This window comes from Phasianus colchicus, chromosome Z (genome assembly GCF_987193195.1).
Source record: "Phasianus colchicus chromosome Z, bPhaCol1.hap1.1, whole genome shotgun sequence".
NCBI classification, from domain to species: domain Eukaryota; kingdom Metazoa; phylum Chordata; class Aves; order Galliformes; family Phasianidae; genus Phasianus; species Phasianus colchicus.
Window position 1 is genome coordinate 34173172 of NC_143476.1, and position 16951 is coordinate 34190122.

The 16951-nt window shown below is 36.8% G+C and overlaps 1 protein-coding gene across 1 annotated transcript in view; it reads right to left on the minus strand.

Moving 5' to 3' along the window:
* Positions 1-16951, minus strand: part of MSH3 (mutS homolog 3) — a 111020-nt gene that overhangs the window by 92446 nt on the left and 1623 nt on the right. Inside the window, exons 3-8 of the mRNA XM_090132645.1 lie at positions 15877-16100; positions 12684-12887; positions 11818-11934; positions 10951-11070; positions 9600-9743; positions 8714-8880 (exon numbers count right to left, since the gene is read on the minus strand). Of these exons, the coding sequence (XP_089988771.1) occupies positions 8714-8880; positions 9600-9743; positions 10951-11070; positions 11818-11934; positions 12684-12887; positions 15877-16100 (976 nt within the window). The remainder of the gene's footprint in view (positions 1-8713; positions 8881-9599; positions 9744-10950; positions 11071-11817; positions 11935-12683; positions 12888-15876; positions 16101-16951) is intronic.

Sequence of the window (16951 nt, forward strand, 5' to 3'; positions counted from 1 at the left end):
TTAGCTCCTCCACAGTGCATGAAACTGTAAATATGCATTCAGCTTTGCAGAAGTCCAGCTATATAACTGCTTGATGAAAACTAATTTCCAATTTAAAACACAGAACAGGCCCACTAGAAGTTACCGTGGAACAGTCAACATGCAGGATAGCCTATGGTACAGATTTAATAACAGCAAAGTACTGAAGCAATTGTATCCTTATAAAACAATTTAATTCAAAAGTCACCTTCATTTAAACAGAATTAGCAGTTCTGTCTGGGATTTGGATATTTTTAAGAAGAAAAAACCTAAAATTTTGATCTTGTCCAGTATCCGTACTCCACAGTATCTGGACAATTAGAGTTGCTGGGACATTCAACACTTTTGCAAGTCCTTTAACCTGTACTTTAATAAAGGTGACACAACTTTAGCAGAGTGCAAGAATGTGTGAATTCCCTTCCCATCTCAGTGCAGCATGTAGTCTCTAAAATGACTACAACTGTGCAACTCCCATATTACACATTCCTGCCAGATGTAATCACCTGCTCTACGAAGAAAATCTCTGACGTGTGTAACATCTCTGCTACCTTATTACCAAAGCAGATCTCCATCAGTAAATGTTCACTTCTTCAAATAATACTTGCATTATTATACTTGAAAATCTGGAAATTAAATTACTAGTATGAATCACATTCCAGTAACAATGCCACGTCAGTATCTTCAGTCAGAGCAGGGACTTCTAATCTCAAATTCAAAAACTTTCAAAAGTAAATGCAAACTGTCCCTTCAAATTAGGATTATCAAACTTGGTAATTTACTTGGTAATTAACTATAATCCACCAAGGCAACAAACATACCACAATTATTTTTCTTACAGATATCTGGGGAAAATTTGCTGTTGTAAATTGGTTGCTGCTACCCCTTCTTCCCCAAATAACAGGATCAGTGGCACCTCAGCATGGAGGTATACCTCCAGAAAGACTGAGATGCAGATCTCCAGGCTCCCATCTGGATTTGAAATTACGAGCTTCAGCATTCTTCCCCGGTATAGCTGATGTGAGAAGTCAAACAGTCAATAATATAAATATATAGAGAGATAAATTAGTAACAACAACCACAACCGAAGACAATGGAAAAAAAGTAGAATTACTTACATGTCTCTTTCTTGTACAGCTTCTGCTCTCTCCTATAACAATAAATCAAATAAGTTCCAAAACATGAAACAAGAACATTCTAGTTTTCCTGCTCCTATCAGTATGATGCTTTTTTATAATTAAAAAGTTAATGTTTGACTGCAAGAAGCTGTACAACCATCAAATTCAATTTAAACATTTTTCATTTAACAATTTCTGTCTCAACTTCTGGGGAAGAAAGAAAACCAAAATACAGAATGAATCGCTAAACCACGAATATGACCACTCAGTGCAAGAATACCACAAATACAGCTCCTGAGTGCAACGCATTCTTCATGTAGTTTGCAATCATGTGAAAAACAATGCACCTCCAAAACAGTTATGTACAACTGGGGACACTTATCAGCGCACAAAGGATCTCTCTTGCCAGGAGGAATTTACATGAACAGGTGGGCTGGGCAAGACATCCAAAGGAAGCTGTTACATTTTTTTTTTTTTTTTTTTTATCTAGAATCACCACATTGAGAAAAGTCTCTAAGAACATGTGCACTGTATTCAGACATAATGCTTTGCAGCTTCCTTAGCACATTTTTCTAATGACAAGTCTGCACATAATTGAACAGTAATTGCATCCAAAGAGCGCTATATGCCTGTGCTGTGTCTTAATCTGTGAAAGGCAGTAAGGAAGGCAGTGGACAAGTTGTTTTTACACAGAAGCAATTTGTCAGAACAGATTTACACCTTACATTGGCAATGTCACAGAATAAAATAATGAACTATGATACTGAGATACTGTGATACATGTGGGCTAGGTGAAGCTAATGAGGTTCAACACAGCAAAGTGCAAGGTTTTGCACTTGGGCTGGAGAAATCCCAGGCATCCATACAGACTGGAAGGAGCGATCCTTGAGAGCAGCCCTGCAGAGAAGGACCTGGGGATCCTGGTGGATGAAAAGCTTAACATGAGCCAGCAGTGTGCTCCTGCAGCTCGGAAAGCAAATGATATCCTGGACTCCATCAGAAGAGGGGTGGCCAGCAGGAACAGGAAGGTGATTGTCCCCATCTACTCTGCCCTTCTTGTGAGGCCCCATCTGGAGTACTGTGTCCAAGTCTGGAGCCCCCAGTACAGGAAAGACAAGAAGCTGCTAGACAGGGTTCAGAGGAGAGGCACAAAGATGATCAGGGGTCTGGAGCGCTTTCCCTATGAAGACAGGCTGAGGGAGCTGGGCTGAAAAAAGAAGGCTGAGGAGTTACCTCATTGCAGCCTTTCAGTACCTAAAGGGAGCCTACAAACAGGAGGGGAAATCAACTCTTTGAAAGGGTAGATAACAGCAGGACAAGTGGAAATGGTTTTAAGTTTGAAGGAGCGAAGATTTCGGTCGGATGTCAGGGAGAAGTTCTTTACAGAGACAGTGGTGAGATGCTGGAACAGACTGCCCAAAGAGGTTGTGGATGCCCAGTCCTTAGAGGTGTTCAAGGCCAGACTGGATGGGGCCGTGGGCAACCTGGTCTAGTATTAAATGGGGAGGTTGGTGGCCCTGCCTCTGGCAGGGGGATTGGAGATTAATGATCCTTGGGGTCCCTTCCAACCTGGGCCATTCTGTGATTCTTTGAGAACAGCATCTGTTGCATCTTGCAACAAGATCAAATGGAAAAGCATCATCCAATGATTAGATAATACTTTTTTTTTTCCTGTGCATTCAAGCCAAGTAAGCTATGACATGACCAATATTCTTCAAACAGATCTCTGTACAGCTGAGTTGCCCAGAACATGAATTGGATTATTAGTAGTGCAAAAAGCCTCTTTAATCCATAAACATCTGTTCAATGATGCATTTGTTTTTTTTATTTACAGAAAATAGCTCACATGCTGTTTTCATACTTGCTTTTGTTTTTCCTGCTGCAAATTCCACTGCTTGTACCATCCATTTATACAAAGCATTCTCAAGATATTTGTCACAGCTTGCCTTTCACTTAAAAATCCATGAGAATATTACAAAGTATACAAACTGTGAGACTACTGGTTTCTAGATGACCCACTCTTCAGATACTTTTCTCTGTTTAGTAATTTCATTTGCAAAACTATTTTCTCTTCTTGTAACCATTTAGTATCTTGGTGTTGCCTTTACAAGCCTCCCCCTCCTTGTTCCCTTACAAATCTCATTAGCTAAGCTACATGAATATATGCACATAACATCTACTTTCTTTATAAAAAATCTTCAGTATTAACTTTATTGATACATCCTCTGATCTCAGCAATCATTAGCCACATATAAAGAATCGCAAAACTAAATGCCCTCTAAATTCATTTCCAAGATTTCACTGAGTTAACTGCAGCTGAGTTTCTACCTGTTTACTGGTGACAAACTCTTAACTATCTAAGAATAATTCATAATGAGTAGCACTGCAGACCAGTAGATGTATTAAATTTGCCATAGCTTGTGCCCATACCATTTACAAATTAACTTAAAAGATGACTGTACTTCACATTTCCAGGAACCCTGAGCATTTTGATCTACTCTATTACAGCACTGAATACATTGAAACAAAAAGACAAAAGATATCTCTTATTTCTGGGCACCCTGCTCTGGGTGCCCCTGCTGGAGCAATGGCTGGGATCTGATGGATTCAGAGGTCCCTGCCAACTTCAGCCATCTATCTGCGACCACAGCTGACACAAAGGTAAAGGCAGAAAACATTGTTAAGTAAGAGGGGTATTTAGCACTTTAATGACTCAGTGTAAGCAGGCGGATCTTGAAACAAAGCTTAAGAAGATCCTTAAATACAAAGCCTGCCTTGCATGTAATGATGGAAGATGAATTACTTGAGGGATTCAGTCCAGGGGTAATTTGACAGTATCTGTCACTAGGTCAGTTAAGTATGGATTTGAGAAGGCAATTCCAAGGAGCAATATCCAGGCCAAAAGTAATACTGCAGTACTAAAGCAAAAACAGAAAACTGGATGCCATAATCAGGAGTTAATAAGTCTTAGCTATACTACAGAGCAACAATAATCAACTCCAGTTTAAGCACAAGTAAAGCAGCACTGATTGAAATCTATGTCAAAACAGCCTCCCACATTGCAGGCCCAAGCTAGTAGAAAGTTGACAAGGTCTGCAAGCAGAATAAAGTGAGAGATCCAAGGACACAGATGAGATTATTTACCATGTTGTCCCAATTACAGATTGTCAGCCAGACATCTAACAGAGCATGTTAAAAAACAAACAGATAAACAACAGTGCAGACTTGGATGGAATGGTGCTTTGAAGATGAAGATGCAACACTTGTCAAAGAATGTCACAGAATAATGCATTAACACCTTTCACATAAAAAGGGCAAATGGGAAAAAAAATATAAAAAGAAGCCCTGGGACATCTTAAGATTTGCAGGACAAAAGTACTACATTTTTCAATGAAACAGAAAAACAGATACACAAGGAGAAATAGAACAACCAAAGGTGGAAGGATTTCAGGAAGACCAAGACAGACCAACTCTTAATGCAGCAGTCACAAAGGAGAATGGAGACTGACCCTTGACTAGGAAGAGCTTGGAGTACAAAACACAGTGCATACGCATGTATTGGCAAGGAAGAATCTTTTCTTAGTTTTCTAGAAGAAAAAGGAAACTAAAAGTGTTAAAAGATTTTCCTCGAACCCAGCCAGCACTTGCAAACAGATGTTAGCAAGGGTTCGGGAACAGAACAGTACCTGCCAGAACAGTTTGTTCTGAACCATTTTCCATAAGCTACTTTTAACTTAAGGTTTGCTTTTGAACGAAGGCTTGCCACTAGGACTGACCTCAGGTTCAATGTCCTTGAATAGCACTTTCTAGTGATTCGTTCTTAAGGACAATGTCTGTCATAACATTGGCAATAGGACCATTTCATTTACCACCTGAAACTGCAACATACTGGAACAAAATGAACATGGAACCATGTCATACATTTCAAAACATTTGCTTCCACAAGTTTTAAATTACCAGGGGGAAAATTTACGCAGAATAAGATGCAAACTAAACTACTTTTTAAAGCTTACTCATGTTGGTAAATACTAAAGTTTAATCCAAATGGTTAAGCAAAGTCTTTTACAAAGAGTTTAACTTCCTTCAAACCTACTGATTTTAAGACAGGCTTTTTTCCCCTACAAAAATGCATTTCAGCTAAACTGCCTTCATAGTAACTGGATTAAAGCTCCATTGTTTAACAAATCATGCAAGTATCTGAGTTAGCTCATTTTAGCAGTAACATTTAACTTTACTTACTTTGTGTTCGTTATATTAACATCTATGCCTGTGATTGTTCTAACTAAAACCACTTTCCTAGTGCTTCACACATTTAATAACTGATTACAAAGTTCCTCCCATTGCAAGACTTTGTTTTCAGCCATATTTAAAATGTGGAAATTCATATATGCAGTGATTTACAGGATTAGCAAATTTACAGTGTTATCACTGTACCTTACAGTATTACTGCTTATTGTTATCACTGTACTCCATAATACTCTAAAAGTAAAGAAAGAGGCCACTTTTTTGTTTGGACTTCAATTTCTGACTCAAAATTCTTTACAACTGTTTTTACATGATGAATGAGGAGAAATGATTTCTACTACAATGAAGGACTCCTTAGTCATAGTATTTCTTGGTGATTATCAACCAGATAAGGATACTAAAATATTTTGGTAAGTTATTTAGACCTTTATTTTGTTAAAAACAAATTTAGAACAATACTCTGCTTCTCAGGTATTTTATTCTCCTGTTCACAATATCAAAATAGAAGCACTAGTAAAAACTGTAAATAATTTAGCTGAGTTTGGACATAGCTGTGGTGACAGCAAAAATAGACTAGAAAGAGGAAAGTGAAGCATTACAGATAAAAGAAATATGCACATTTCCTATGTCCTATTTTCATAGACTGATGGCAGAGAGATAAGTACATATACTAGTATATATTCGTCATATTTACTTTTTATATATTTTAAAACAGAGAGAAAAAATATGGATAGCAAGAAGATTCTTCTAAGTCTTTCAATACAACCAACTGATCATGTGCATTGACATAAAGATGCAGTAGATTATCTTGACATCATTTTTATTAATCTTTCTTCAAATATATTTTAGAACAGAGACCTAGCTCACATTACCTTGATCTGATAATATTATATCCAATATCCAAATATTCAATATCCAAAAGCAAACTGTCCCCCAAGTCACTCAGACAGCTACCGGTACAACTCTTACAAGGTATTTGCATACAGTCAGAAAGAAAGACTTTTCTCTTCTCCTACTTGTTCTTGACCACGTCAACCTATGTATTTCCCAGGACAATTTTTCTTTCCTATTTGTACCTTGTTCCTACAAATTCCCGTGTTTTCCACTGCATTACAAAAATACAAAGACTAAATGAGCTTTGATGAAATGCAGGATGCACAGTTCCTGTGGTTCTAGTAAGAAATATCTTCTAAAAAATTTAATCCATTAAATCTCTCCCAGCTAACAGCTGTGAGTTATTAGAAAAAAATGCAGACAAAGAGTGAAATTACAAAGTAAAACACAACCAAAATACAACCATATTTTAGATCATCCACCATACATGAGAAAAAAAAAAAAAGCTACTGCTTTAAAATAGCAATTTTATAGAAAGAACACTATTAGAACCACTTAAATTATTATTAAATACTTCAGGGCCCTCTAGTGGCTAAATCTCTGGGAAGTGAGGCTACCAAAGTATAATGAAGGAATGTTTTAGTTTTACCACCCTCATTTAATTACAGACATTTAGAACAGAGAGACACTTTCTAAATATCTGGGGGTAGCTACCATAAAGAAGAAAAATAAAAAATAAACTAACATCTGCTCACAAACATCTGCTCTACTGGTAGATGTTTTTCATTTCTAATAGGAATGAGCAGTTACTTATTAACACTTTAAGCTGCATGCAATTAAAAGAAAAAACACAACTGCTTTCTAAAATCTGCATCAGAACCAAGGGGATACAATTAAAATAGTTTCTGTAAAATCCACTTGCTTTGTCCATGACAAAACTGTATTCCTGTATTTGCAAAAAAGAAAGAATATTAATAATGTGACAGAAAAGCATATCTGCTGGTAACTACAAAATATTTATTCCTGATAGGAAGAATATTTTATTTGTCTGCTCAAGACTTAACAAACCATTGCACTGCATGAACACACACTGACATTGCTTGCTCAGTACATCTATAATCAAGCACAGTTCTTTTCAACTTCTTATGATTTTGCAGTTCATACATGAGTTGCAAAGGCCACATGTCACTGAATTGTGCTGGATATAACACTTTCACAGGCCACATTTTCTTTTGATCCCCAAAAAGGATTTCCAAGTGGATTTCCAGGTATTCAGTTTCTTTTCCTTTCTTGCTTCTAGAACACTCAAGCCCTTGAAAGACTGACAGCTGAATACAGAGACATTTGTGCAAGTTCCATGAAATTAGACTATACATCCATGACACCACACCAATTTCTATTTTTCCCTGTAGAAGGGGACAAAGGATTACACTAGCAGGTGGCAAAGGAACACCTGCGGAGCACAATGATTAAACCAATCAGGCGTCTGGGATATTAGAGGAAGATACACGATGATGACATGGGCAGAGTTTAAGTGAGGTAGTCAAGGTAGAGTGTTGAAAATTTGTCAGGTGGTTGCCATCCATGTGACAGTGATGCATTTGTCTATTTTTACTATATAGGAAATGATGACATTTCTGTCTTCTCCCCAGTACAAAATTGCACCTATGTAATACATTCATTTTTCTTTGGCTTTCTTTAGCTCCAATTTTATTAACATGTAGGAGGAAACACATCCTTTCTGGTGACTTCATTCAAAACAGAAATGTCAAACTCTAAGTGGGTTCTCTACAAACCAGAGTTCTGTGGGAGAGGGGAGGGGTAGGAAAGGGAGAGGAGAGTTGTTTGGAGAAATCATTTATTCCCTTAATTTATCATCCCACAAATTATTTCATCTTCTGGCTTTATGCCACAGTAAAATTAATATTGAAAATGTGAAATAACTTTACCTTTGACACCAAGAGTACTCAAAATACAGATGGATGATCAGTCATCATACCTTTCAAGTCTGGATTCAAATCTAAGATAGCGTAATAGCACAGACAAAATAAAATACCAGTTGCAAACCTTTTCTTGTATGGTTCTACATTAGTAGAAAAATTGTCCCATGCCATTTAGAGATCTTAATACTATGACAAACAAATACTACTGACATAGGAAACTATTTTCAGATCCCAAAGATAGGTATGTCAGCTCTGAAACAAATCCAACAAAACACGCAATTAAGAGCGCAGGATCAAGATGACGTAAATGAAAACAACAAATGTTTAGGCATGCTAACCTTTCACAGGCTCAGTCAGAAGACATGAATTGCAGTCTAAATGCAAGTGAAAAATGAGTACTCAGCAGCAGACCACAGTCATTTTGAAGAGGGTCTTGGCAGACTACACATCAATGCTTGCCTCTGTATCTGTACCTCATCAATAGCTCAGCTATAACTAAAAACAAAACCAACAACAACAAAAAATCAAATACCACAACAAAATCCCCACAGAACATACCTCATGGAGGTTACACTGTTGATGAGCTTTTCAGATTGATCTGACAAGCTGGATGGAAGTATTAGTTCAACTGGCTGCAGGCGTAAAAGCCGACTCTCTAATTCTAAGCGAGATGCACAATCCCAAAAACTGTCAAAAACTACTTCTCCTGTAGTTGGTTGGATTGCCTGTCAAACAAAATAATGTATAAACATTCAGTAGTTAAACTTTCAGGGAGCATTTTAGCAAAGCCAGAAAGAAGACTGATGGAGTATATTAAAAAAAATTATATAGCATCCCTACAGTTAAAGATAGCAACAGATCAAAAATGCAATTATGTTCTTCAAATGTATAACATGACACCGAGTTCAAAAGACTACTGCAGCTTTGTCTTGGTAAACCATAATGATACCTTAAAAATGTAGATGTGTCATTGATATCCTGTCTGTTAATGCTTAAATTTTACTACTATCAAGGACTATGCAAAAATATACAAACAGGGAGCCCGTGGAAAATACATGTAATTCAGTTCAGCTTAGAAACTAGTTGCCACTTACTTAGTCCATACTTTGTTGTTGCTACTTGTTGTTCTCTCCCAGCTGCAGTGAGACATTCAAATGCAAACACAATCATAATAACTTTTTCTGTGTTTAGATAAAACAGCTATGTCTTCAAGAGACATGGCAGCAAAAAGAGTACTAGGAACAGCTATCAGTTCCAAGTCTTATCTGTAGTTTTTAGATGTTAAACTATCAACATTCAAACACGGATATCTTACCTACACTGGACTTTGTTACAAAACAGAGCCTAAAATACAGAACAACTGTGACTGTAAGATGATAACAACCCACTTCTAAGAAAAACAGTAAACAAAAGCCTAGAATCCTGATTTCTCAGGGAAACTTACCATAACACCTATAACAATGTCACCTTTCTTTCTGTTTTTTACATTTTCTCCATTTTCACAAATACAGAGGAGGTAGTTATCAGGGATATCTGTAGTTACCTCTTCAACATCTACAGAATCGTCTAGCTTCAGCAAAGGGTTCACATGTAGCAAATATTAAAAAAAACAACACAGTACAGACTTTTGTGGATTATATGTAGGTCTTTCTAGATTTAAGTCCTTCTCAACTACATTTTTCATTTTATTGCTAGACTGTCTATTTCACTTTTATTAGTATTACTCCTTCACTATAGTGAATTTGAGATGACTAACAGCATGAGAACTGGTCAGTGGTCGTTTTTCAGTTACATGATGCAGATTGCATCAGTTTATGAAAGAGCCATCCTACGCCATGTCTGCAGGCCTCCCCATCCAATCAAGAGCAGTATATCTATAGCTAGATGCCACACATGGGCTGTTACACTTGTTACCTTAACTTCATGTCTGCAAAACACATGTACTTCACAGAATGCACTAACACAAAATAGCAGAAGAGCTAGCAATACTCCAAGTTAAACAACCTGAAAGGAACATCAGACTCATTTTGTTCAAAATGTGTTGCATATCAGTCACACAGGCTGGTTCATATTGCTGAGTCTGCCTTCCTCATTTTGCCAATCACTGTAAGAGAGTTTGTATGTACATGAAAACATTTCCAGCAAACTCCCAGGACTATGTTATCTGCTTCGCTGAAGTTAAATGTCACAGGCATTAATCTAACAATCTTTCTAGCTCTCTTGTGTGGTAAACACTAATTGAGAAATTGAAGAAAAAACATAACAGAGATAAGGAAGAGGGAGGAAAAATAAAGACTGTTTGAAAAAAAAAAAAAGAAAACAAGGTGACTGCTAACAAGCTGTTTTCATATCTTTTTTGCATCTTCTTTATAACCTCAGGATTTAACTTCCTAGCTTTATTTTTAAAAGTCCATTTATTTTAGTACTTTCTTTGCACTTAAATTATTGACACTAGTCACTTCTTCCTTCACACTATTCTGAACTACCAATACTGTAACGTCTCCATTTGTTCAAACACCTAACTGAAAACAAGACCTTTGGACACTACAGACTTGGGAAGATCACACAGAAAATAACTACAGGAAACACAAACTCAGCTGTTTTACAATAAGCCTAAATCCCTGAGGAGATTAAATTCTTTATAAACCCTGGATGATGTTTTACCACAACAAAAAAATCAGAAATTTTATTTCCTGTGAGCTAACTACTTATGCTACACTCTGGTGATAATAACGATATTGTAGAATCTCATATGCAACTATTAGAGTCTGAATATGAGTTCAGTTGAAAAGGATATCTTCTCCAATAAGTGTAGACTTTGTATAGAGAGCAGTCAGTTTCCGGTTGAAGAGAGAGCTTTTACTGTCTCCAGCAGCCTTCAGTGCAGCAGTTTCCATTTGTTTTATTACTCCAACCTACAGGCACACAGAAAAGAAACATTAGCTTCCTGATTATAAATAATTTTTTAAAATATTTTTTGTGATCTTTTAAGATATGCAAATGGAAAATGCATCATTAAAGCTGAACAGGAAGAGCAGAGGCTAGCATCAGCCCTACTAAAGTGCCCAGGAACACATAGCTTTTCCTCATGCATTGTCTACTTTTAACTGCTGTCTCGATTTCTTCCCCTGTGTTTCCTGTCCTGTTCTGAAACAATTTAGCTGGAGTTCAGCACTTGCAAGAGAATGGCTATTCCAATTTATACGGACAAGTCCTTTTCTGATAAGCAGTAAAAAAGAGGAATCAAGAAGAAAGCCACAGAGTTATGGGGAAGGTCAATAACATGGAGGAAAGAGGGAAAAAATAAAATATAGACTAGAATGAGAAAAATAGGATGTGAGGAATTAAAAAGGAGAGTGTATACAAATTCCTCTTTATCAAATGCAAAGGCTGGATTAAAAAATAACTAAAATAACTGTTCTAGAAAACATTAAGCTACTTTTTTGTTAAAACAGCAGAGAAAGCTTGAACCTGTTTGAATTCCACAGCATTCACTAGAAAAGAGAAAATGCAACAGTGAGCAAGTCAGCCATTCTACTTGCAGAAACAAGTGATAATGAATTTCCTACTTCTCAGTTCAAACAATACTCCTGTACAGTCAGTGCAAGCTATTTCAATACTATCCAATTCTGTATAGTGTGTAATTAAAAGCCAGAGATGACCTTATGTCCTTTTGCTACAAGTCGTCGCACATGGACAAACAGTCTGTGAGTTGGTATACTGGCTGTCATAAAGTTATGATCTTGATGACAGTAAATGTTTAGCTCTTTAGCTGCAATCTGCAAAGTAGAAGAAAAAGAGTTAGATAGTAGTTTGGTCAGCTATGACTTCCATAAACACATCAAAATGCAGTACAGGAATTCATTTCTGTGACAACACCAATCTCCACTTTCAAAATGGAAACACAACAAGAAAAAGTCTAGTGTTGCAGACTGTTTCCACCGTCCTCTGTCCTCACATATCATATCAAACAGAGGCTTCAGTATCACTGACTTCATATGTCAGATTATCATATTGCAACTCGGTGTGTGTGGCTGCAACATCTGAATATGCTTCGGAACTGAACAAATGTAGCATCTGTTATTTTCCACAGAGCTACTCTTCTTGCATCTAAGATCTTGTCTGCACTGAGGCAGTATCCATTCATCTACTTGGCACCATTTGGCTTGCTGTCTTCAAAACTGAAATAGTAGATTTTGATCTGTGCCACGAGAGTGAATTCACCTCTAAAACTGTTTCAACTTTAAATCTGCCAAGTAATTGTTGTAGCACCTCAATGTCTCTTTAGTTCTTAATACTCGGGATAGCAAGCACTATAAGATCTATCCTATGATTATGGTAAAAGATGTATGAATAATAGTTAATTTAACTTATGTATGCAAAGATTTTTCATCTTGTTTTCAAGTATTAAAAACAGCCATAAAATTAATGCCCACGAAAAGCCTCCTTCTGGAAATGCCCATACACCTAAGAAAGACACTAACACAATGCAAGTATCCTTCCATAATTCTGTGAAAAACAAAATTACCTCTGCATCTTCTCCAAAGAAGCGATATTTGTATCCACACTCCACACACAAAATAGCGTCTTTATATCGTTTCTTCATTTCTATGAATTGAAGTTCCAGTGGAGTGTAAATGGTTTTGGTTCTCTTATTGAGATTTATGTCTGAAGTAGTTTCATAGTTTCTAAAAGATGCAGAAAACTGACTAAGATCACAGTGTGGCTCCTCCTGTAAATAAAATATGGAAAAGTTAAGAATCATCAAAAAAGATTTATCACTCCAACTTACATATGAGAAACTGCAGTGCAGAGATAATGATGTTCCCAAAATCTATGTTAAATCAAAAAACAAGCCAATTCAGTACAAGTCTCAGATTGCTTTCTCAAGCTCCAAAACCATATTTCTTCGTCAGTCTGCACTAAGCAAGTCTAGGAAATATCACAGATTTACTCTTACACAAAAAAAAAAAAAACCAAAAAAATCTACATAACAGTTTCTAAAAATCTTAACAGTTAAGGCTTTGAGCCCATTCTCTCTGCTGTTCAGCATTTCTACTGACATTATGCAGCCTATGCCAGCTGAGCAACTTCAGCTCTACAACTTTGTTTTGTTCTGTTTAGTAAGAGGAGTGATGGATTCAGCCTTTTATAAGTACAGTAAACAATATCAATAAGGTGAGTTTCACTTACAGCAAAGTTCCTTCCAAATTACACAAAAATATCATGCATTAATAAAATTTGCTAGGAAAAAGAATGCTAAGACAATCCCCACGCACATATTTTAACAACAAACAATTTCACAAAACATGATGGATGAGATTGTGCTGTGAATTTCTGTATCTGCAAATAAACTCAGTAAACTTCAATTTCTAACAACTGTTTTATCTAAATGACAAGGAATAAAGTCAACTGGATGTTCAAGAGCAATGGAAGCTCAGAAGAAAGGTAGTGCAAATCATATACACTGGGTCGTAGGAAGGTACAAAGAAAAAAAAAAAGAATACTTTGCTGCACATCTGTGAATTGCAAAATTCCCAGAACTGCACACAGTCAAGGGATGACCAATTTGAGTTGCAGACAACATAGCTCAACTTAAACAAACCCAAACTGCATTTAGAACTCAGACGGTCACAGGAACTTAGATGTCTATTGTAATCCTCAGCTTTCTATTGTAGCCTGTTGTGACCCACAGTCTTTAGCTGTCTTTGATCCAAGCTCTGAACCACCACAGCAATATTACTGCTTCATTCAACAGAGAAAACTGTTCTAGGAAAGCCTGTGAAAAAAGGCCACTAAAAAACTATGGAAAGTAAAAACACTTGTGGAAGTTGAATTGTTGAGCTGGTTAAGTTCAAGGAATCTGGAGGGAAAAGGCTAAAGGTTGTAATTCCAAGAGGAAAAAAAAAGCAGGACATATATCTAAGATGAACCATTCCAAGGAAGCAAAGAAAAAGCCCTCCCCCATCTTACATGCCTGGCTCTGTATAATGCAAAGAAATGATAGAAATGCTTTGTTTGGAAGATCATGAGTCCTTGCTATCCAGTAAGTATCCTAAGTAATAATCAATCACTGTTTACTTTTCCTTTGCATACATCTTGCTTGCATCTCTCTCTGCATGTGATTAAAGTTGCCCTTGCTTGTAATCTGAGAAAGAAGAGCTAAATAGCAATCATAATCTCATGTATAACCATCAACTGAATCAGCTGCTGTTTGACTAAAAGCATGCAAGGATATGAATATGTACAGGCAATACTGCTACAAAAAGCATGCCAGTGTTAGTGCATTGGAAGCCAACTCTGGAGTGGGCAGACAGATGTCCTGCAACAGCTGATATGGGGAAGATTAACATATTGTTTTCAAAGTCAAAGAGAAACCTGATTCTGCAGAAACATCCATCTTATGTTTATGTTCACAGCTTGGTCGAAGGAGACCTCCACTGCCCTTGCTCACCAAACAGACACCTCTACTGCAGTTACTGTAGCACATAAATTTTTAACTGTGAATCTATGCCAGGCACATATGGCCTCTAATGTTACCAAAGAGAAAAATCATAACGATGAAAGGAAAAATATTTTCCTGCATGTTTCACACACATGCACATGCAAAATATATTTTTATAGTTCTGGCATCTATAATTGCTTCCCACTTAACTACAGTATGTATACATTAAACTGTATATATACATTAAACTCATAGACGAAGCAGAAATTAAAAACTGCCAGACAGACAAGTGTTTGAGAAAGAGGAATGGAGAAGAAAGAGCTTTTCTGTAGTTGCCATGTGACCACAGCTGCATAATCTCAATCCATCATCAGAACAGCAATTCTGTGCCAAAGGCTGTTTGTTTCACTCTTGTTTTTGTTCTTCTGTTCACACAACCCTGATACAAGAGTTCAAGACAGGGAAGGTAGAATCACTTCCATGCAGCCTCTTTCCTTCTAAAGAGGCAGACGTAAAGCCTTATTAAGGAACAGTTGAGTCCCAGTGAAACAACTACACAGTGAGCAGTGATAGGCCTTTCAATTAAGTTAGAAAGGCGGCCCCTAAAACCAAGCTACCAACATGTCAGACACACTAAGTTTTCTTCCTCTGAAAAATATGTTTGCTCAACTCCCTCGTAATTAAAGGAAAAGCTACTATTACACTCTTACTGTCATGTATTGTGGCTATTAGAGCAAGTTCTCAGGGGAACTATCTGTATTTTCTGCACATGAAAAGAAACATGGGCATATTTAGTAGTTAGAGATATATCCAACTGAATTAAGCTACATTTTAGCAAAAATCCTAAATAACATTTTGCAAAGAAGCCTGATGGGAATTTTATGACCTTAATCAAAATTGATGGTACAGAAAGAAATCAATGCAAAGGACCACACTGAATATCTGTTAATACAGTATAATAGGTTGCTACAGTATTATAAGTTAATTCATGGTTACAAGACACATTACCAGTGTTTATGCTGTCTAATCACTGACTACTGAAACAATGCACAATTTAATGATATCTCTGAAGAACTTAGCTATAAATAAAGTTCTGCTCATTGTGCTAAGAGTTCCAGGGTAACATCCCTACATAAATGCTAATCTATTGTATGATGCCACACTATTTAATGACAGAATGTAAAATATTTTGCAAGTAAAAGGAGTCTTGTCCCAAACTTTGTTTTGTTTTGTTTTTAAAGTCATCTGCACTGCAGTAGATCAAAGCACCACATACCTTCTGAGTAACCTTTAGGCTGGTGTCCCCATACTGAAGAGGGTTTTTCAGTTCCAGACTTCTCCCAGTAATACTGGGGCACTTCTCCAAAATCAATGATTGCTTCTCCTGAAGAGTGTCTTCCTGGACTCTGTTACACGGCTGGTCTGAATCACTGTAGAATTCTCTCAGTCTGTCTAGAGTTTGCAAACATATGCGGGGCTTTTCATACGTCAGAAGCTCTTCTTCAGTAAAATACATAACAAAAAACATTAATGAATTATTTTCTAAAAACAAATGTCTATTAGAATGACCTCAACCAGTACGGAATACAGGCATTTACATCAGTCTCTCTCTTTCCTACATTCTTTATTCTCTCTCTTTGACTTTACTCTGCCAACCTGACAGAATTACATGTGTAATAAGTTTAGTTAAATTTTCTAGAAAGTCAATATTCATCACCTTCTTCATATATGAGGAAAGAAATACAAACTTTTTCTGAACTGATAACTGCTAAGGCACAAAATTAGGGATAAGTGTGATTTTTCAGCATAGCTCTTACACAGACAATGTTGCTAGATAGATGATAGTGCCCCATAACTGTGTTTAAAACCATCAAAACCACAAAACTGCACATAATTCCCTCTTTAAAAAGAATATAGAAGTTCATTCTTTTAAATGGAGAATAAGTGTAATAAACTTCATATGAAAAGATTTGTTTTTTGACTAGCATAATTTATTTGTTAAAATCTTGGTTCAAAGCCAAATGCAGCACAGGTATGGTGTCAGTCAGGTTAATCCACAGCATGAGTCTAAAAGACGGACAGCTAAACCAATAAAGATTAGAAAACGTTGTCTCAGAAAGAGAGGTAAAGCCCTGGAACGGGCTGCCCAGGGAAATGGTGGAGTCACCATCCCTGTAGGCTCTCAAGAAATGTGTCACTGAGGTACGTGGTTAGTCATCATGGTAGTGGTGGGCTGCCAACTGAACCAGAAGATCTTAGAGATCTTTTCCAACCTTGATGGTTCTAAGTTGTAGCATTTCTGCCTGAGCACCTGGACTTTACCAATTAAACAACCTGCTAAAGTTGAATCA